Raw genomic sequence first — 21,081 nt, 5'->3', positions numbered from 1 at the left:
TATTTCAGGAAAATCTCTTCTTTTTTCTCAAAGGCTTATAGACCAAAGTAGTGAAAATAAATACAAACAAAAAATGGAGACTTATCTCCTTTTAGCCCAGGCATGTAACACTCATGCAGATCATTTTGCAACCACCACTCTTCAAGAGTAATAAATAACCTATTTCAAATTTTAGAGAAAATGTGTAAATGAAAAATGGAAAAAAATCACTTTGCCAAAATTTTGATGCCCAAATTTTTAGATATTAGAAGTTTATTCTTCTGAAGAACACTTTCTGATGTAGTTCTTAAGGTACAGCTACAAATACTTTGTCCCAGGATTGAGTAAAAGAGAACTGCTGTTCTAAAAAGTCAAATAAGAAATGAAGAAAAACAGTGTTTGTTTTTACCACTAAATATACTTGTGCCTGACATCCTCCCTGAGACGTAAATCACCACAACTAAAGAATGCATCCCACAGGCCACAAAGTTTCTGGAATCGAGAAAGCATGCAGAAAATGCTTGTCGATTCTTAATAACCATTCTGTCTCTTTTCCTATGCTAAGGGAGGAAGCAGACCTGCTCCTTCTCTTACTCTATATTAATGTGAGCACAGAATAAAAATAAATGAGTGTGTCTCGTTTGATAACTAAACTGCTAAACTGCTTTGTAGGTGAATAAAGATTGCCACAGCATTCGTGGCAGGTGGTCAAATGAAACATAACCACCCATTTGGTTAACTGTATATCTTCCATGTGAAGTGACCATTTCGTCCAGCTGAGTACACCAGGGACCACTCTGGCAGACGAGAGCCATCCTGACCAAGAAAGGGGCTCTGTGCTGTTTCAAGTTCAGTTCCACTTCCATAGCAAACCTCAATGGACAAAACCACGGGCCATCAATAATATCATCATGAAAAAATTGTTCCAGGCATCTGATGCAAGCTGGTGCAGAATTCACTGGCTGTGCCTTATAATACAGAAACTGCTAAAGGTTTGAACTGTGGCAGAAGCCCCCAAGCATAATTGCTGGCCTGAGTGACCCACTAGCACTGACTGATGGGCAAAATGCCCCACTCTCCATGAGCCATCCCACACACGGTGCGGCGTAATCTCTGCTTTCAAGATTTGGAATATGGAGTTTTATTTAGATGCAAGTGGAAGACCATGAGCAGAAGTCTGAGTTCTGTGTTTCATGAGCATCGATGTCTAAAAACCAGGCCAGACCTCACGGGACTTCAGACTTGGAAAAAAGAGGAGACCTCTACCTCAACATCTGATCACAGACGGAGGCTCCAGGGGGACTTCCCTGTTCTTCCGGGTCCCATTTTATCCTCTGCTAACCTGCCACCCTTGCCTGGAAATTAAAATTTCATTTGAATTTAGCACAAAGTAAATTCCCTTAATATTATCAGTGTGCAAAATTCACAAAATCCAGGATCTTTCCTTCATTTCGCTTCTACTGCTATCTCCCCAACACTCGTCCCCACAGGCAAAATCCTGGGGAGTCCCAGTGGGTGCCACGCTCAGCAGGGAGCACACGGAGCCTCCTTGGGAGCCAGGAAGGGTGGGGAGCAGAGGGTGCACTGCAGGCCCCTCACAGCAGGGGCCACGGGATGCCCCCTCGCTCAGGACCTTTGCCTTCACCCACCTCCTGATCCCTGGAGGGCGTCCCTGTGGTCCACAGGTAAGAACGGGGAGGGTCATCTTGTTGAGGTCTTCTTTGACCTTAGCATCATGCACTCAGTTCTTACTCCACGCAGCCTCTGGTGCTGGTGGACACGGGGCCTTCGTGGAGGCTCTCAGAAAGACAATGGATGAACCAGACAGCAGAACAGAACAGGACGGGCTGTGTTTGCTGGTTTGGGTTTTTTACAAACACAATTCTTAAATGCCTATCTGGTGAGAGGATGCTAGTGGAATTGCAAGGCTGACTAGAGGAAATACGTCTCCTGCACAGGTTTAGATTATGTCCTAAAGTAATGGGGAGACCACGTGCTTCGGCCTCTAGGCTTTTATTTATTTACTTAACAGAAGCAACCCAGGGCCTCATGCGTGCTAGGCAAGTGCCCCACACTGCGCCGGACCCCTGCCCCTATTTCCTTAATCAACACCTGCAGACTGTGTCCACAGCATGAGCAGGTCTTGCCCAGGGGCCTCTGATGAAGCTACCTGGAGGAGATGCAGAGCAGCCAGCCCCTGGAGGCCACCCCCAGGGCTGTCTGACCTCTGCCACTAGAGTTTAGCTTTGATTCATCTTAAAGGTTGATCTCATTTGTACAAGATGATTTTGTTCATTTTATCTCTAAATAAGTAATTACAAAGTAAATGCTTTGGGGGAAATGACATATCTGTTCCAAAGATGTATGTCTTTTAAAAATCTCTTTCTCTGCCCCTCGCCCGCCCTCCATTTCCCTGTCCCTCTCTAGATAGTCTCCATCTGTCTAATCAGCTAACCCAGAAACACCTAAAAAAAACATAGAAACACTTAGAAAATGCTAATTTGTACTTCTTGTGTGGAGCAGGTCTAAAATACACAAAAACAAGTTAAAAGTATCAAAATACCTGAGTAAAAGAGAAAAGAATCCCCTCCTGGCAATCCCTGGGGACGGCTGATGTGTGGGCTAGATGGAGCCGTCAAGGACTGTCAGGAGCCGGCTGCTGGCCCTCAGCTGAGCGTCCTCTGTGGCGGAGGACGGACAGCACTGCAGCGTGAAGCCGTTTAGGTGAGGCTCTGCGAGGCAGAGCGCGGCCTTCTGCAGGAGAGCCCGTCCAGACCTACCATTGCAGGAGGGCAGCACGCGGTCCCAGGAGGGCTTTCCGTCGGCCCCGATCACACACGTGATGGACGAGGGGTCCACAATCTTGTACCCAGAGTCGCACTGGTAGGTGACAGTGGAGCCCAGTTTGAAGTCCGTTCCTATTCTCGTTCCATTCATTATGTTCCCAGGGTCAAAACAAGCTTCCCGGGGCTTCTCTGCAGAGGAAGCAAAAGCACATTCCATGAGAGAGCTGTCTCCCTTCTTCTGTGTCTTTTGGTTCGTCATTTGCTTATTTTGTTTAGGGGTCACACAATGCCCTGCCTAAGAATTTTTTTCAGAAATATTTATTGGTTGCCTAATGACTAACTTGACCTACTCATAGTTAAAAGTAGGAAAATTCCTTTTTAGCAAACTATATTCTTTTTTTAATTTAGTTGTTGTTGGACACTATACTTTTATTAGACTTATTTATTTTTATGTGGTGCTGAGAATCAAACCCAGGGTCTCGCAGCACGAGGCGAGAGCTCTACTGCTGAGCCACAACCCCAGCCCCAAAACTATATTCTTTTTTAAAATCACACTTTACTACAGAATTGATATTAAATTACTTTCATCTAGGTAAAAAGATACAGTTTTATATTTTTTATACATTCACCTTTTTTGCCTGTGGATTTTTGTACTGAACCACATAAACTGATTCAGAAAAAGTTGAGGTTCGTTTTCTGACCTTCGTACACAGGTCGCACCAACATGTAATCACCCCACACGTGTAGGAAGAGATGGGAAAACTGGGTTTCCCAAAAGGAAAATGGCATCATCCACGGAGTCAAGAGCACTTTCTGCTCATGATGATGGAGATGTTGAACCCAAGCCCAGAAGGATGTCTGGATTCCTCTGTTGCTCTCTGCACTGTTAGTCCTAACAGGAAACTGTCCATTGCAGCAAGAAAAATACATTTCCTGACTGGTGACGGTCAAACGTGGAGTCTGGCCTGCAATCACCACCCACGGCTTCATCTTAACTGTGGAAACTGCTGAGCCTTCTTGAGGTCCGTTATCACCTGTTGACTGGGTGGTTAAACGCCCCATGGTCGTCTTCAGCACACCTCGGCGAGGTGAGGGCTGGCTGCTGGGATCTGAAGTTCGCAAATCCAGGTTGACTCCCACCAAGCACCCTGCAGAGACCTGTCCAACTTGGAGCCTCTGAGTGAGACATTGAGCAGTGGCACCACCAGGGAAGGACAAGGGGACAGGGCAGTGGAGACAGGGAATGAGGAAAGGGCACCCGGGGCATGCGTGCCATCAACCCCAGAGACAGGCTAAGGCAGAAACGCCACGGAGAGACCCGCTTATGTGGACGCTCAATAGGCACCGACAATCGCAGCTGATCATGGGCATTGCCAAATGTCCACCCCAAACATCTCAGACCTTAGCCCTGCAGGCCACTTCAGTTATCTTCTAGTTGTCACAAGATTTTAAACTATATTTCAACAGACCATCCAAGATGTCACTAAATCAACATATATGTGTCCATGTGATTTTAGCATTTGAACAGCTTTTGTTGGTGTACAAAGGCACGTTCTTCATGCCCTTGTCAAGTTCCCAGTGAGGCTAGTAGCCCAGGGAGTGCAGCCTGACTGGCCTTTCAGTGCCAAGATAGAAGTCACACTTCGCTTTCTAACTTCAAGTCATGAAAATCTCTGGGGCAGAGAGAGGATGTGTGTGGGAATAATGAGATTATTATCAGGTTAGGCTCGAGGGTAACTTCAAAGTAGACAGAATGAGTGTTTTAGCTCTTTTCCTCTTGGTTTGTCAATCTTATTCTCTGTAAAAATCCATGAACAGCAATCCCTTTATTCATTATAGAAAATCAACAAATGTAATCATCTCTGGGAAATGTAAAGGAAGAGTGAAAGTCTTTTTTTTTTTTTTTTTTTACCAGGATCAATATTGATTTGCTTCTGTTATTTCCTCTTATTGATGGTCTATCACTCTCCACCGTTCCCGGCAATTCCACACGTGAATCTTGGACCAAGTCTACACTACAACCTGTCGCAGGTGTGCACAGAGTAGTACTAATGTAGCTTGGGAGGCTGCCCAGCACACCTCCTAGGAGTGGACATTGTGCAGTGGAGGAGAACAGAAAACAACATTCCCACACCTTGGAAAGCCCTGCAGGAAGCCAAAGAGGGCTGCCTGGCTGGGTTCATTCAGTGTCTGTGGTTGTATTTTAACATTGGCCAAATAGAGATTTCACTGCAATGGTTCACTCAATCTCTTATTTTCATCTTTTAAACATGCTAAATATTCCATCTATTGCAGTGATTTCTGACATGTAACAACGTGTAGCTTATTTGCATATTTGGGTCCATGATGCAGACACAGTGGTGAAGCTTCTCCATGGGCTTCACTGTAAGGGTTCTGGCTGTGGAAATGTACAGCGTTCCTCTGTGAGCAAACTCCCGGGGTGCGTTGCGGGGCAGGCACTCTGTTTTCCGCACTTGGAATGTTCTGCAGTTTTCTCCAGGAACTAGTAAGATAACTAATACATGTGTAATACCTAGGTGCTGTGGCAGTGCCCTGCTTGAGGAGGCTCTGTGCTAGAGTCTTATCAGCCTCCACCTTGATCTCAGGCACTCAGCTCCTGGGAATAAAGGAACTCTCTGGATAGACAACCACAATGTGTCACCAAGCACTGCTGAGCCTGAACTTGTCCATGTAACAGTAACTTCTTGAGAGCTACACAAGGCTCCCAACATTTCACATTGCAACTGTAATATGTAACTGAGGAATAAGCTGCCAAATGTTGCTAGCTCTGTAACCTGCCTGAACAATAATGCACTACTGATGTCAGTGACTTAAGGTGACCTGTTGATATAAATAAGGCTGGCAGCTTGAACCAGGGGCTTGGTGCCTTTCTGCTATTCTGCCACTTTACCTCTGTACTTGGCTCCTGTCTCCATTTGACTTTTTTACACCTGTTTTGTTGTTAGTCTCCTGCCAAGCACAGAGTGGTACGTGGGGGCGAGCGTTCTCTGAACGCTTCCTTGAAAACCTATTTGTACATTTCAATGGTGGCTGACATGTTCATGATTCTTATTAGCAGCCTTAAATGCCATGAAAAACATAGAACCTTTAAGAAATTAAGGGAGGAAAAAATACAACTCTACGCAGGTAAAAGCCATTCCCTATTCCTGTTGTTTGATCCGTTACCCAACAAAAGGTTCGCTGAGCATCTAGTGATTACAAGTATTAATCTTGGTTACATTTTTTTCTCCTTGAAAAGAGTGAAAGTGTTCAGTGCCTGTCCATCAGTATGTATCCACAGCCTTTTCATCCATTTGATCATATTTTGCTGTAAATCTCCTGTAGCTTGGCTGGCTGTTTGGTGAAGCTTCACTTACACAGCTTGCCACTTTGTGCCTGTGATTTCCAGATCTGATAGTGGCTTTCTTTCAAATAGTGGCATCTCATCTTTTGGTTCCTTTTACGTAGCTGTCAGTTCAGGACCCCGGTGATAAATCACTGGCCCTCTCTGCTTACCATATGCCACGTTTCCTAATTGGATGACCTCATAACATGAGTGTCCTGCTGCTGTCCTTGTCTGCTCTGCTTAGGAACACTTGTGCATCTTCCTGCTCTGGGGGCCAAGTGGATGGAGCATGCCGGGTCCCTCTAGTGACCCTGTGAGCCGCTGCCCTGTGCCCTGGGTCCCGCCTGCCTTCGGATGGCAGTAACGCTCTTGGCTGGTGAGGTAGCACTGGCATTGCTTTCCCAGGATTTGTTTTTCTTGGACTCTATAGAAGAACCTTTTAAACACTAAGAGCTACAGCCCTCTCTCAGGTGGCTGAGCTGCTTACCCAAGAACCCCTCAGAAGGTTGCATGTATGTTCTCATGGGCCATTTCCCCTTCAGCCCTCGACCAACTTCCCTAGGAATGCCTGGGAGAAGAGCAGGCGTCTGAGCAGGGAGCAGCATGCATTCTGGCACTGGATGCAGGTTTGTCTTGCTCCTTGGTTTTGCTTTGTTTTGGGCTACAGTAGAACAGACACACCTGGTGAGGTACGTTTCAGAGAATTCCTGTTAACACGAGAACTTTCTGACGGTGTGGGAAATGAGTGGTGTCACAGTAGTTCCTAAAAATGACAGTTTCTATTTGAAAGGCACAAGCCCTCCTCTGATTGCTAAATCCTGTAATTTTTTATTGTACATTTTAATGAAGACTTATAAGATTTTTATGTTTTTGGGAAAATAGATTAATTTTATATTTAAAATCATGAAAAAAATAAACCCATTAAAGAAGTAACAGAATTGAAATATATCCTGTTTTCCTTTATAATTCCACCTATGAATGGAATTCAAGAAGTTTTAATAAATATTTCTATTAAATTTTTGATAAAGCAGTATGATAGACTAATATTTGAGCAAATTGTCTTCTCTAATTCTTTGCATCATACCTCACATTTTCTTTGTTTACATGAGAAATAGACTGGAAAAAAATAAAATTTTTTTCATGGGTTCAAAGGTAAAATGCTCAGTGCAGGTGGATGTCATGCCAAGGTGGACCAAAAGTGGGCCACTGACCCCCCAGCCAGAGCACACTGCCCTGCCCATGGCCAGGGCTCCTCACAAAACCAGAAGCCCTGGGCAAGACCAGGCAGGCAGCGGCTGGTCACAGTGAAAGGAGCTGAGATGAAACTGTGATAACATGATGTAGTAAGATTGAGTCATCCCTAAGAAACCCATCAGAAGATATCTGCTGATAACATCATCAAATTACTGAAGATGTAAACCATCATTTATTTTTAAACAGCTGTGAACTTGGAAAATATTTTCCCATCTTGGTTTCTCTCAGCCCAGGCAGAAACGTGTCTCTGGAATTTTGTCCCACTAGAGAGGGGACAGAGGAGGGACACGTTGACAGCACAGGCTGGACAGATATGAAGACCTCGTGAGGAAAGTGCACAACCAAACCAAGTCGGACACAGGCCAGCACCCCGCCAGTTCAGCCCACCTCGTACCTTTGAACTCAATGGCAAACCCGGACAGGCCCACAGAAGCATCGCTCCGAAATGCCAGGAAAAGGCTGTTCCCACTGCTCTCGATCCTGTCCGGGGCTTGAGAGCCCTGGAAGCTTCCGATGAGAGGACTGTTGGAGTCCTCACCCTCGTAGACGTGCAGGAAGTCGTAGCTGGGCTCCATGTTGAAACTGAAACGACAGAACCTGGTTACACTTGGTCCCCAGACGAGGACACCTTGTTTTCCAGGAGAGGACCAGGCGTCTTTGTTTGATTTTGTAAAATAATTTTAGTAATTAGGGAAACCAAAAAGCAACATGTAATAATGAGCCAAAATGTTAAAATGGCATTTCCAATGGTGTTGAATACTCTTGGTATTTTGTACAATTTTGAAGATGGCTAAGAGAAACACAACATAGTAACCTTGGTGTGACACCCTTGCCCGTGTCCTGAATTGGCTCAGGAGATGTGATTTGAAAGAAGTAGGCTCAGAGGAGTGAATTCCTACTAAAATTTGGTTTTTATGTGAATATATCTTTGGCATTACTATATACTTTTACAGTTTTGAAACTGCTTTTTGTTTAATTTTAAAAAATGTAATTGTCTCTCTTTCCTTAGACAAATGGGCCAATCTTGACAGTCCCACCAGGGCAGAGTGTGAACATTCAGGTATCAAGGGTCAAGCCCGACTAGTCCAGCTCTGGCTCTCCCTCCCTTCCTGCCTCCCAGACCCTGTTCTCGGTTTGGACTCTCCCTTCTCCAAAGCCGACATACAGCCTGTCCCCACAGACTGGCGTAGGGAGCGGGCTTTCACTGAAGTGTCCAGGGCAGGCTGCGGTGGGGTGAGCCTGGCACAGGCTGGGAGTCTGAGGCTGGCCAGGTGTTACGAGCTGGTTGGACTCAATCAGCCAACCAGGAGGAGCCACTGGGGGCGGGTCATCACGCTGGCCAGCCTGCCCTTCTCCTCTCCTCTCACATCCAGGACTTAATTCAACCACTATCCTGTCACAGGAATTTCTGGTATCTGAGACAGAGACGCCAGGGTTTCTCTGTGGTCATGTCACAGGGCTCTCTTTTGTCTGTAGAGTCCAGGAAAGAGCCAGGACAGGAAGTCCCTCCCACATCATGGGCTTCTTCCTGAAGCACAGAGGTCTGGGAACAGCAGGGCTCTGCCCTGCCCTGCATCTCACCGCCCCTGCAGGTCTGGGCTGCACTTCACTCCTGCCAGTGGGAGGCCCTGAACACAGTGTCGGCAGCAAGCTGTACCTGCTTTCTTTGTCTGTTTATTTGCAAGTTCAGTGAAGTCAGAAATGAAGGAGTAAACCATCAGAGTTGCTAAATTTAGGAGGCTAATGGGAATTGTATAGACCAAGGAGAATTTTATTGGGATAATAATTTTTTCAGAGTATTTTGCAAGGATGTTATTAGAATCTGGCCATGTTCCATCCCCAATGTTTGGCAAAGCAAATTATTATTATAGATTATTTGTTGTGCACTGAAAATACAATCAGACACACAACTCAGGAAGCAAATTTCATCTGGTATCTCATTTTAGACATGGTGTAGTTCATGCATAGAAGTCTACCATTGAAAATTCAATTAATTATAGTTTCCTTGAAGATCTTATTTCTGTCTGTGACAGCTGAACATACCTATAAGGCCTGTGAGTACTTTCAAGGCTGAGCAAGCCTGGGGCAGCCTCCTTTTGGGCCCTTAAGCACCTCTGATCCTACCCAGGACTCTGGCTTTCACCTCCCTACCCCACAGGTACAGCCATTAGGGTCCACCCCAGCCCACACAAACATGCAGATGGGAGAAGTTGCAGGATCAGGTAACGATCTCTAGGTTGTAAGAGTTGGAAGAGATGTCAGGGCCTTCTGCAGAAGACTTGCTACAGAGACCTCTGCAACACTGAAAAGCTTGGCCAATGCAACTGCCTCATGAGTCCTCCCATGAGGTGCACTTTGGGAACTTGGACACTCGGTCAGCAATGGAAGATGGCAGATTCCTGAACGAGGCTCCCTCTCTCCCAGCTGGCCTTGGATTCTACTCTACTCTTAATCTCCTGGCACTGGACCTGGTTTCAATGAGGGCATTACTAGAATTCAGCCTTTTAAAAAACATATACCCAATGACATAGCCAGCAAACGGTCATTGGTTTTGTGTGTTTAGTTGAGTGTCATAAAAGTATTCTTCATTTGGAAAATTTGTAGAAGTTTTAGAAAATTCCAGAAATGATGGCTTATCAACTGCTTGAGATTCCGAATCACGGATCCTTCACATTACACTGACTCGGACCTCATCAGGAGAAAGTGGAGGAGGATAATCACAGCGAGGCGTGAATGTTGATGCACAGAGCCTAAAAAGAAAGCTTGCTCCCAGGCAGATGGAGACATAGGATTAGACCACTGTGCCCTGGACCTCTGAGCGGCCAGTGGGACAGTACACTGCAGCGGTTACCTTGAAAAGCATCACATTCATCCAATTCAAAGACCAAAGTGGAACACTAGAGGAGATCTTGGGAGTCAATAAAATTGAACTGTGGTGTACTGTGTAATAAGATAGCATATTGTAGAACCTATAAAATACTAATAGTGCTTGAACTTTTATCATCTAGTACAGCAGGAAGGACCTATCACATTTTTCAGACCAATACCTAACAATTCAAAACCCCCAGCAACCAATTTTTTTCAAAGCTCATCTACTCCTAACCCTCTGCATGATATCAATATGCTGCCTTTGGGATCATCAGCCATGGAAAGTGTACACTAGAGAAGCAGGAGGCTCTGGCTAGAATTATCCCAGAGCCCCTGCTGTATTCGATTCTTTCTGAATGTCCTGTGAGTGCAGACCTCAGGGTGGAATGGTCATGCAGCCGATGAGCTGCAGTTAGAGGCGTGCCTGGCCCACGGAGTGCCACCTAGCAGAGCCAGCCTTTGCAGCCCATCACCCTACACGTGCGAACAAAACCAAGGCAGCCCAGGTGCAGAGGTGGACACTCTGAAGGGTCAGGGAGGTCACTCAGGCGTGGCGTTTGAAAGCCCACTGAGCAGAGGCGCTCTGCTGAGCCATACCTTTTGAATATCAAGGCGATGACGAAGTCCGGGTTCACCTTCACTCGCCAGTCACACTCCTTCCCGGGAGGGTACGGCTGAGGGTAGTTAGGGGACAGGATGACTCCTGCAGGGCCCGTCAGGTTGCCACCACACGCCGCTGGCAGAACAGAAGTCACAGAGGGCGAGTTAGGTCCGAAGAGAGCTGGCAGAGTGCAGGGGACCGCTGAGGCCCTCTGACAAAGCCTCACAGGCTCTCTCCCAGCAGACGCTGTGCGTTCCCACCCATCCCGACACTTCAGAGCCAGAGGTATGTTTTTCATGTTAATAAATTCTACGTAAATAAATTCCCCATCTCATTTTTAGGGAGAATTTTAGAACTTTGGCAATTACAAGTTTCTTCCTATAATTTTGGATTGGACCAACTACTTGATCTCCATGTCACCAACATTTACGTGCACAACCCTTAGGGACACACACCCACAATGGCACCTAGGACACACAATGAACAGGAGCCAGAACACTGACTCCTAAAAATATTTTATCATAGTGCTTAGAATATCCTACTAAAAGGAACACTTGGTGGATAATGACAGATTGAGCTCCTTTTTCAGTCTTCAGTTGTGAGGTGGACGTGTTCACCTTCATGTTAGTAAAGCACTCATGACATAAACTCAGTGTGGTTAGGAGGAGGGCCACTTTATGTTGTTGAATCTGAAATGTTTAGGACCATTTCACGCACTAGAAGACACTTCTGTTAAACCTGCTGTTACAGGACAATGTTAAAACACCTCAGTTTGTTTGCTAGCACACAGTGTGGACACCTCTGTGAGCATGTGGGTTAGGGGTTTTCCTGTCAAACACAGTGACTTCTCACCAAGTTGTTCTAGGACACCACTCCAGCTAGACCAGAGCATTCCGGAACCACAGGGGGCTTTTTAATACCCCTGGTCATACATAAGTTTAGGAAAAAAATTAACTAGAAAAGAATATGCCCTCTGATGATTGTTTTCAGAAAAAAAGAAAGAAAAAAGGAAAGAAAAGAAGACTTTTTGGTCTTCAATTACTTAACATTCCTGAAGACAGTTTTTCAAGAGAAGAAACCCAACTAAACCCAGTATGTTTTGTTGCAAACTCAATCTAATCAAAATAAACAGGTTCAAAGGGTGCAGGCTGCCAGGAGAGGCCACGCCTCTGCCCCAGACAAGTGAAAATGCACAAGAGTCTCATGCTGAAAGCAAAACCTTCAACTTCAGAAGAGCCATGCAGGACTCTGTCATCTAAAAGCACTCTTAGTAGGTCACTAGGTACATAAGGAAATTGTGAAATCGATTCACCATGTCTGTTAGCTCTCTGCTACATGCTATCTAGGTGTGTGTCTGCAGGTCCAGCTGCCGACATCACAGGAGAGCGGTCAATTGCCTGCATCCTTGCAATGGATGGTCAAGACAGGAAGTATGGTGTGAGCTTTTGGCTGAGGGATACAGTATTTAGTTGCTGCTCAAAATTAGGTAATGAAGACATGAATCAAGGAAAAAAACTATAGTTGGGAAGATAATCAAACTTCACGATTTCATGTTTGAGTCAATGTGAAATGATACATTTCCTTTAAGAGATTAACTCATAGAGGTATTGCTTTTTAATATTTTCTTCCTTGAGCTTAAAAACCTGTAAACGGAAGGAAAAATTCCTTTCCTAATTTAAAAATAGGTCAAAGACTTTTAAACGATGGTTTCATTGATAGGTAATTACTCCACTTGAAAAAAACCAAAGGATCTTGCAAGGCTCCGAGCCTAGGCCTGAGCTGGAACAGGACTGGGCTCACAGGAGTCAGGGGATGTCCCTGGGCACAAGCCAGGGGCTGAGGGTCTAAGCAGAGGCTCTCATGTCTCCTGGGCCCACAGAGCACCATGGCCAGCACTGTGCCCAGCTCCACGGGGACAGAGCGTCTGGGCTGCTGTGCACTGGACATCCAAAGCTCCCTCGAGAGCACTCACGCAGAGTGGCCTTCAGTGGTGAGCACACCGCTTCACCATCACCGCTGCCCTCACGGGTCAGTTCCATTTCACATTTTCAAGCAGATTATAATGAAGCACAACTAAACAGTGACAGTTCATTAAGATAAGAAAGTCTACTCAAGTTTCTTTTTAGAAATTAAGATAAAATGCTCTAAATAGTATTTCATGTTAAAATATTTCATTGAATGAATAGACAGTCTATGTGTAATTGTATTTTATATAAGAACATATATTTCCCTAAAATGGCATTTGTGATAGAGATCTAGGAAAGCTACAGTCTACAGAACCATTTGTTATTCTTTTAGTAAGGTGAAACAATGCAATTTTAATGGATATTAAAAATAAGTTTCTTTTTCATTCTCACAAAAGCAGTATAATTTCTAGTTTTCAGTATTCTATTGAAAATGTACTGGCATTCTAGAAAAAAACATCTAAAAAGAGAAAGCCCTTCTTAGTGAGTAGGTTTTGCTTAAGGGCATGTATCTCCATCAGGAAAGGAAACAGTGAGGGCAGGTTACAAATTTTGAATCAACTGAAATTTTAAATTACAGTGGTTTGATTGACATACATTTAAACAAGAATTATTATGAACATGAAATGTTAGATAAAGTCAATTACTATACATTGAGTAAATCAATGTATAATATGCCCAAGGACATTTAAGAAACTCTTGAAAAGTCTTTCTGAAGACATACTCCATGGTCTGAGCAATGCTGCTGTCAGCATGCATGTATTTCCAAACATGAATTTCTTATTTTCTGTGGCCCGATACCTATGCATGTAGGAGGGTCTGGTTGCCAGAAGAAGCGGTTGTTGAGCTGCACACAGGTGATTTTATCTTGTCCTTGAAGCTGATACCCAGGGTCACACTGGTATGTGATGGTGTCTCCAGGCTCCCGGCTGTCCCCATAGCGGGTTCCATTCTGCGGCATCCCTGGGTCATTGCAGGTGGATGCCACGGATGCTGCAAAGAACAGACAAGACCAGGTGAAGTGCTGAGGCTCGGCAGGTGCCCTGTAGACACGGCCTCGTGAGTGGAGCATGCTCCGTGCACAGTCAGCCTGGTGATGGTGTCACCTTGAACGAATCCTAGCAAAATCATACTGAAAGTGCGGCCATTAGGGAATGCGTCGAGGTGTCGCATTATACCGAGAACACACACGTATATTCCTGCCTGATTTGCTCTTTCAAAATATTTTAATAAAAACCATGGTAGTTTAAATGATTCAAATAAAGATCACTAATCCCAAGGAACCTCAAGTAAAATAAAATAGGGAGAATTTTCTTAGAGTCTAAGCCTTCAAGGTGACCGATGACCCTCAACTTGATGGGAATCCTCTGCTGACTGTGGGATGGCAGGGGTCAGAGGGCATGAGTAGTCAGTATTACCCAGAATGCCTTGGGTCCCACAGATACTATTGGGATTGTTATTGATAACCCCTTTCACTCTGAAGAGTTCCAACTTGGCCACCCCAATCCTAACGAAAGATTTGAAAGTGATATCCATCCCTTTGGTGTCCAAAAAAAAGCATTAGAATTTCAAGTCCTTTGTGCAGAAGCCAGTGTCACAAAATAGGCTGGCAGAGAGTCTGTGAGACCTCTGGAGCCTGGTGACCCGAGGCTCTGATGTCGCTGTGACCCTTTCACTACCCCCAATCCCTGCTTCTGAAACCCCCCACACAGGCAGTTCAAACCCAGCCCGAGTTCAGCAGTGAGGACGCAGCCAGCCCAGCTCAGACCCCAGCACAAACCCAAGGCCAGCGCAGGGCCCTCTCCACTCCAGTCTCTAGATGCCACGTGTTCATGCCGTGCTGGATTAGGAGGGCACGCCTGAAGATCCAGCCGTGCACACCTTTCCAAGTTTGCCTGTTCTACCAGAACAGGTCTCGCTGGCCCTGCAGTGCTCACGAGACTACGAGGGACAGTCTTCTTTCTCTTCCAGGCACACCAACCCCACGTGTGTACCCACCCATCTCTCCACACACCTGGTGGTTTAAAGCAATGAGTAGGCTTTGCTCTCAGTTTTGTAAATCCTGGAAATTTTACATACATATGCACATACACATACACATACACAATGCATATGTACATATTTATAGTATATACTTACATTTATATTCACATACACATACAGATATAAATAAAATCCACTTGGATATAGAGATAAAGAAGACCTGCTCTTTACTCTTGAGAAATGTTTAGCCAAATGTGAGACAGAAAAGTGGGGACCATACAGATAAAGGATCAAAGACCCAACAGCAAGTGTCACGCTAAGGGCTTCAAGGATCTCTGGTTGGTCAGAGCTGCTTCAATTCCCAGCACCGCTCATTAGGTCTTAATTAGCACTTAATGATCACTTAGGCTCACTGATCTTTGGCTAAGCACTCAGTAAAGGAGAGACTAATATCTAGGTAATTAGCTCAGCCAAGGAGAGGAAGTGCAGAGCGTGCTAGCTGGGCCCCTCCTCCTCTCCAGCTAATTGAGGGCAGAGGCTGTCTTAACGACTCCATCTTTTCCTCTAATTGGTTGGTACTGTACTTTCACATGTCTGCACACGTGTGTCTACAACACAGCAAGAAGGAAAGAGAACGCGGGTGGGCCACTGCAGAGCTGGAACACCGTCCTCACACCAGTGTGACCCACGTACCCCTTCCCAGCTCCCCCTCCCCCTCCAGGCAGCCACCACCCTGAGCCCCAGGTGGCCATCTGCTGGCTTTTCCAGGGAGCTGCCCTCAATGTGTGCAGCTTTGTGGGTGTGCCTCTGCGTCTGCCCTGGGGAGCCGTCCAAGTTCCGCTGGGGCGTCCTCTCCTTCTTGCTGGGGTGTTTCTGGGAGCCCCCGCAGAGGTGCCGTGCTCTGGTTCATCTGTGGTCATTGCTGGGCAGTGCCCACTGTGTGAGTGCACCTCAGGTCCCCCCTCTTGGTTGCCTTGGGCCGATTTCTTTGGCCTTCCATGGACTGCTGCTGTGGGGAACCCAGTCTCTGCAGGCTCCCACCGCATTGCACAGAGCTAAAGGAGTTCTCCAGCACTTTCAGGATTCTCCCACTAAGTCAAGGTCCCATCCACTGTAAGGCTGGCAGTGAGTCAGGGCGATTCTCTCTGAGCTACAGGGCACGTGGCCTGACCCCTCATTCTTCTTATCACCTCAATGTCGCATCAGCAATCGTGTTCTGAGAAGAGGAACTTCACATGGAAACAATTTCTGTGGAGATCAAGAGAAGGACAGTGCTGGAGTTTCTGAGTAGGTTCTGTGACAGGAGGAGTGCAGGTAAGGCTGGATCAAGGTGAACTGGAGGAGCCTGCTGTCATTCCACTCTTCTCCCAGCATGGCGGAGGCTGAAACATGACGGAAACCCACACAACAGTCCAGGAAGAGACGGGACAGCAGGGGGACGCAGGGCAGACGTGGAGACAGTGGTAACAGAGCATGTGAGTGAAGAGCTAAGTGCTCCCTAGCTCATGGTGTACAACAAACGGAAACACTGAGCCCTCGTCTTAGCTGAAGCTTATGCCAGTTACGCAGAAAGGCAGGTTGTGAAGATGGCTGAGGATGCACTTGGAGAAGGTGCTTGCATATGCTTATATACCTTCAAGGATTGCTGGAGATCACCAGCAAATCCACCATTCAGGTTTACTCAAATGGAAATGAAATCCAAAGTCTTCACACTGTCCTCTTAGAACTACAAATAAAAGTAAAAAATGTCCTAGGGTCATCCAGATTGGATTAGAAAGCAACAAAAAGACTTGAGAGAGGAAAAAATCAAACACCACCTTGGGAAACACACGGGGTGGGTCTTTGAAATGAACTTCATCGCACTTCCCTCCAGTTTGCATTGCGGAGGATGTTCCTGCGAAGGCAGTGACCCTCGTCCACACCAACCCGGGGCCCAGCTGAAGGCCCTCAGCTGGGCAGAAGAGCTTTTCCACCCTCAGGGTCACGCTGACGTCCTCGATGAAGCTTGGTGGCTGTACTTTCCCCTGTGACACCACGTCCCTTCCACTCAGCTCGAGCTTCGAGACCTCTGTTGGTGACTGAGTCTTCCCAGTTCCTGGCGTAGAAAGGGAACCAGCACCTCCCAGAGCTCAGTCTCACCGACTGCCTCTGGAAGAGGGCAGGGTGCAGTGCTCCACGGTTCCCGGCATTCCCGGGGACGCTCCAGGTCCCCCAGGCTCTTCTGCAGACCTTCTGCATTCAGGGGACGTCCCCACTCCATCCGAGGCCTCTGGAGCCTGTGTTTCGCTCTCGCAGAGCAGCAGAGTGGCCGTGTTATAGGGCACAGCAGGGACAGGGTGCAGCCACCGTGGGGCTGGACGCAGGGTGCCACTGCCTCTTTCCAGGTAGGGGAAGTCATGGGTCCCCCATGGCCCCAGGGATAACGGAGCTGCCATGTACAAAGTCGTGTGTGTTTTCCCAGTTTATTAAAACAAACTTTGACAACTTAGGCCCCATCCTATCCGACATACGAAGCCTCCTTTTGTGGGCTTTCCACATCATCTAAAAATTACTTTTGACTGAATTCTTAGCTCTCACAAGCCATCTGCACCCATGGACTGAGGGTTGCATCTGAGGGGTGATCAGCTTGGACTGGTCTTGAGGCCAACCCTTCGAGGACTCAGTCCCTCGGCCACTCGGGCTCCACCAACCCTGGGGCAGCTGTGTCAGGGGATCATGTGTCTGTCATCCTAAGGGACAAACAGCAACAGCCTGCATGGCATGTCCCTGGGATGCACCTGGGTGCCCAAGGCCCCGGCCAGCTGGAGGGAACAGTGAGCGCAGGCCCTGGTCAGAATAAATGGTCCAGGTCACTCTGGAGGACAGTGCCTCTGCTTGTGCACACCAGGCTGACACCATCTGTGTGGACCCCAGAGCAGCTGCCCCTGGGAACGCCAGCCACCCGAGGAGCCAACGAGACCAAGCTAGCTTACAGTGCCGTCGCTTCTACCCACTGACCTCATGTGGTCAAGTGGCACAGCTGAGGACGCCGTGGAGAGGGTCCTGCTCTGTCCAGCTGCTGCCACTGGACAAGCACCGCTGCTACTTTCTGGAGCGGTCCTGGGGGACAGAGGCATTTCTTTGCCAAGGCTCCACGAGAGGAGGAGATGCCATGGTCAGCCTGGCACCACTGAACTCTGCTTGGAGCAGCTGCTGACCTCGTGGCCAGCTTTCCCAATAAAGTGATGTCTCGCCTGCCCTCCTGGGGTATGCTCCTGGCCTCTCGGCAACCAACCCCGCGGCCCTGTCACAAGTGGACTGTAAACCCGGGCCCACATTCCTAACTTACAAAATGAACAGCCCTGCTGCTGTCTAGCCACGGCGTCTCTCCTGAGTGACAGGAGTCACCCCCTGAGTGACAGGAGTCTCCTTTCAACTCCCACTTTCCAAGGTCCTTGTTTCATGATAAACACTTTTCAATCTTTAGCCAAAAAAAAATCCCACAAGAGGAAAAATAGTGTATTAACTAAAAATATGTTCCTGCTACTCAAGCCTCAGTGAGTCCTTGACAGAATCATCAGGTCCTGGGGGGCCTGCATTTTCCTCATTCCCTGGTCAGTCATTCACAAGTGTCCAAGGGCCTGGTGCCGTCAGGTCGTGTCCTTGAGGCGGTGATCCAGTCGCGGCTTTAGCAAGACAGGAGGCTTCCTGAGCACGGGTGCCACCCCAGCCGACCCACCTGCCAGCCTGTGCCACACTACAAGCTCCTCTCGTGTGCCCATGAGCTAGGAGTCTTTCATTTTAATAACCTGATTTCAGGATGTTGGACATTCCTGATTGAAATTCACAGATTTCCTTTCAGCACAAGGTTTCTGCAAAACCAGGAACCACTTGAGTCACCCATCAAGCCGAGCAGTGGAACGGAGGCTGGCAGGGCGTGGGCACTCCCTGACGCGTGAAGGGGTCAGCAGGTGCCATGAGCACGGTGTTCACCTGTTCAGGAGCCCGGGCTTCGCCGTGTGACCCTCGACTTGCTTTGTCCCTTAGAGGCCAGCGGTTCCCCTCACAGTGAGATACCGACTCGAAGGCCCAGGCCAGCTAACCCAGACACGGGTGCCCTTCTCTTCCACACCACAGTTCCTCCTGTGCAGGGTGCACACAGGGGGGCACCTGTCCCATATTGCCACACTGGGGAGTCCAAGGCAGACACGTAATCACTGACTCCGTCAGTGACCTTGCTTCAGCCAATCGTAAACCTCAGTCCCTGCCAGCGCTGGCCGCCACCTCTTCTGGAACCTGAAAGCCAGAAAGGCGTTCCCATTTTCTGAGGGTTGGGAACCGTCAGAACACGAGAAGTTCAGGTGTCAGCTCACACAGGCTCCCGCGGCCCAGCCCTGAGCATTCCTCACTGTGTCCCTGGCCACTTCCCACCCTGCAGAGCTGCTGAGCCACCACAGTGGCGACCCCAGGCCTCAGGCCCAAAGCACTGAGGGTCTGGCTCTTCAGACAGGACCCCGGCCCTGGTAGGAACCATGACGATCGTGATGTTTTGCCTTCGTGTGGCCATATTACTCTTTCTCCTTGATCCTCAGGTTTCTGAACACAGAAAAGGGAGAAGTGATTTGCCATCTGGATCTCCACCCTGAACTCACCTCCGTATGCCTGGGACCAGATTCTACGTGCTCTGAGGAAGGCGTTTGGGGTGAGATCCTAGCAAAGGGGCGGACATTGGCAGGTTTCCTCCAGCTGTTCCTGGCCAAAGAGGATTTACCAGCTTGGGGCTCAGTCCCACCCACACCAATGCCTGGATGGCCAGCAAGTTCTAGAAAACAGGAAGAGAAGTCTTCTCACCCCTTGCAGGGCCCACTCAGGCTGGAGCAGGACCACAGAAGTGGTTCTGAACAGGAGAAAGTCCGACCTGACCAAGCTCGACCCTCCTTCGTCACCTCTACCCATGTCAGAGGGGCTGAGCATCCACGGACACCGTGTCCCCCAGGCCTGAGCCCTGTGAAGAGCAAAGGGGAAGGTGTCTAGAGTGCCCTGGGGACAGCCCATAGAGGAACTGCTCTTCAGCTTTCCAAAGTGACAACTGAGGTGCTGCAGTAACACACCAAAGAGCAGAGGAGACTGGAGACCAACACGGAGCGGACGGTGGCTCTGACCGGAGCACAAGACGATGACAAACTCAGAAACACACACAGGGAAGGCCTTTGGGATTTGGGTCTGAGAGGGGCTCCTAGCCCTGGGAATAAAACCAACTCCACCAAAGCCAAAGTGGAAAGGCTGGACTCCGTCAAGGTCCAGTGCTTGTTGGTTGCAGAGCCCTGTCAAGACGGGGGAGGGGAGCCGGAGGGGGAGAAGTGCTGCAAGGCACCACGTCGGCAGAGGCCACATCCACGCAGCCCGCAGAGGGAATGCCCGAGGCTCCAGAGGAAGCTGAGGATCCACCTGAAAATGGACAAAAGGCTCCAAAACATCCAGGAAGAGGACACCTGGGTGGACATAGGAAGGAAAACGCTCCCCAGCCGACCTGGGGACCCTGGCCATCCTGGCGCCCTGACGGCGTCACACGCAGCCCCAGAACCCACTGTGCCCTGCCCATTGCCACCCTGGCAGCTGAGGGAGGCGCCTTTGGAAGCTGTGCCCAGGACCCTCTGAATGGATGACTAGAGAAGGTGGACAGGACAGTGGGAATCCGCAGGTGTGCTCCCTGCAGTTGGCCTGAAGTTGGGATAAAATTGAAAAACACAAGGCACATTTGGTGCTTTGGAAAGTGAGAGAGCAGCCCGAGAACTCTCCGCCCCTGAGTCAGGAGAAGGACCGAGGTTAACGAGGGAAACCTGGGTTAATGCAGAGAACCCAGGGCTGTGACCCAGCCTTGTCATGAAGACGGCTGGCTGATGAAGATGACCTGGGGGGCAGCTGAGAAACCCGCAGAGTCCACTGAGGAGGGAAAGTGCACCCTGTGGAGACGGGTGTGGGACAGCTTCAGCCAGGTGTCTCAGTTAGTGGGGGAGAGCAGACTTCAACAGAAACGACCTCACTGCTCCTGGGAAGAGACCCCGTAACTTCCCAACCACGGCAGGTGAACACAATGTGCACCTGTACACTCCTCCTGTGCTGGTGTTCAGAGTTCATGGATAATCTGTGGTAAAAGCCACTTATTAAAAGTATGTGATTCAAGGAGGTCTTGTTACAAGCCTCATGTAACATCGCAGCTTGCTTAGGTCCATCTCTGGATTGGGGTCAATCACTTAATGATCTTCCCATTGGAAAAAACTGGGCTTGGAGTGCAGTGTCAGAAGAGCAGTACTGTCTTCG

General features: G+C 48.1%; 1 protein-coding gene across 1 annotated transcript in view; it reads right to left on the bottom strand.

Moving 5' to 3' along the window:
- The window catches only part of LOC144251494 (CUB and sushi domain-containing protein 1-like), a 425,723-nt gene that overhangs the window by 76,997 nt on the left and 327,645 nt on the right, over positions 1–21,081 (bottom strand). The window contains exons 21-24 of the mRNA XM_077794365.1: positions 13,600–13,791; positions 10,831–10,969; positions 7,760–7,947; positions 2,760–2,954 (exon numbers count right to left, since the gene is read on the bottom strand). Of these exons, the coding sequence (XP_077650491.1) occupies positions 2,760–2,954; positions 7,760–7,947; positions 10,831–10,969; positions 13,600–13,791 (714 nt within the window). The remainder of the gene's footprint in view (positions 1–2,759; positions 2,955–7,759; positions 7,948–10,830; positions 10,970–13,599; positions 13,792–21,081) is intronic.

Source organism: Urocitellus parryii (assembly GCF_045843805.1).
Source record: "Urocitellus parryii isolate mUroPar1 chromosome 14 unlocalized genomic scaffold, mUroPar1.hap1 SUPER_14_unloc_1, whole genome shotgun sequence".
NCBI classification, from domain to species: domain Eukaryota; kingdom Metazoa; phylum Chordata; class Mammalia; order Rodentia; family Sciuridae; genus Urocitellus; species Urocitellus parryii.
Note: the sequence above shows the minus strand (reverse complement) of the source record. Positions and strands in the feature narration are given on the sequence as shown.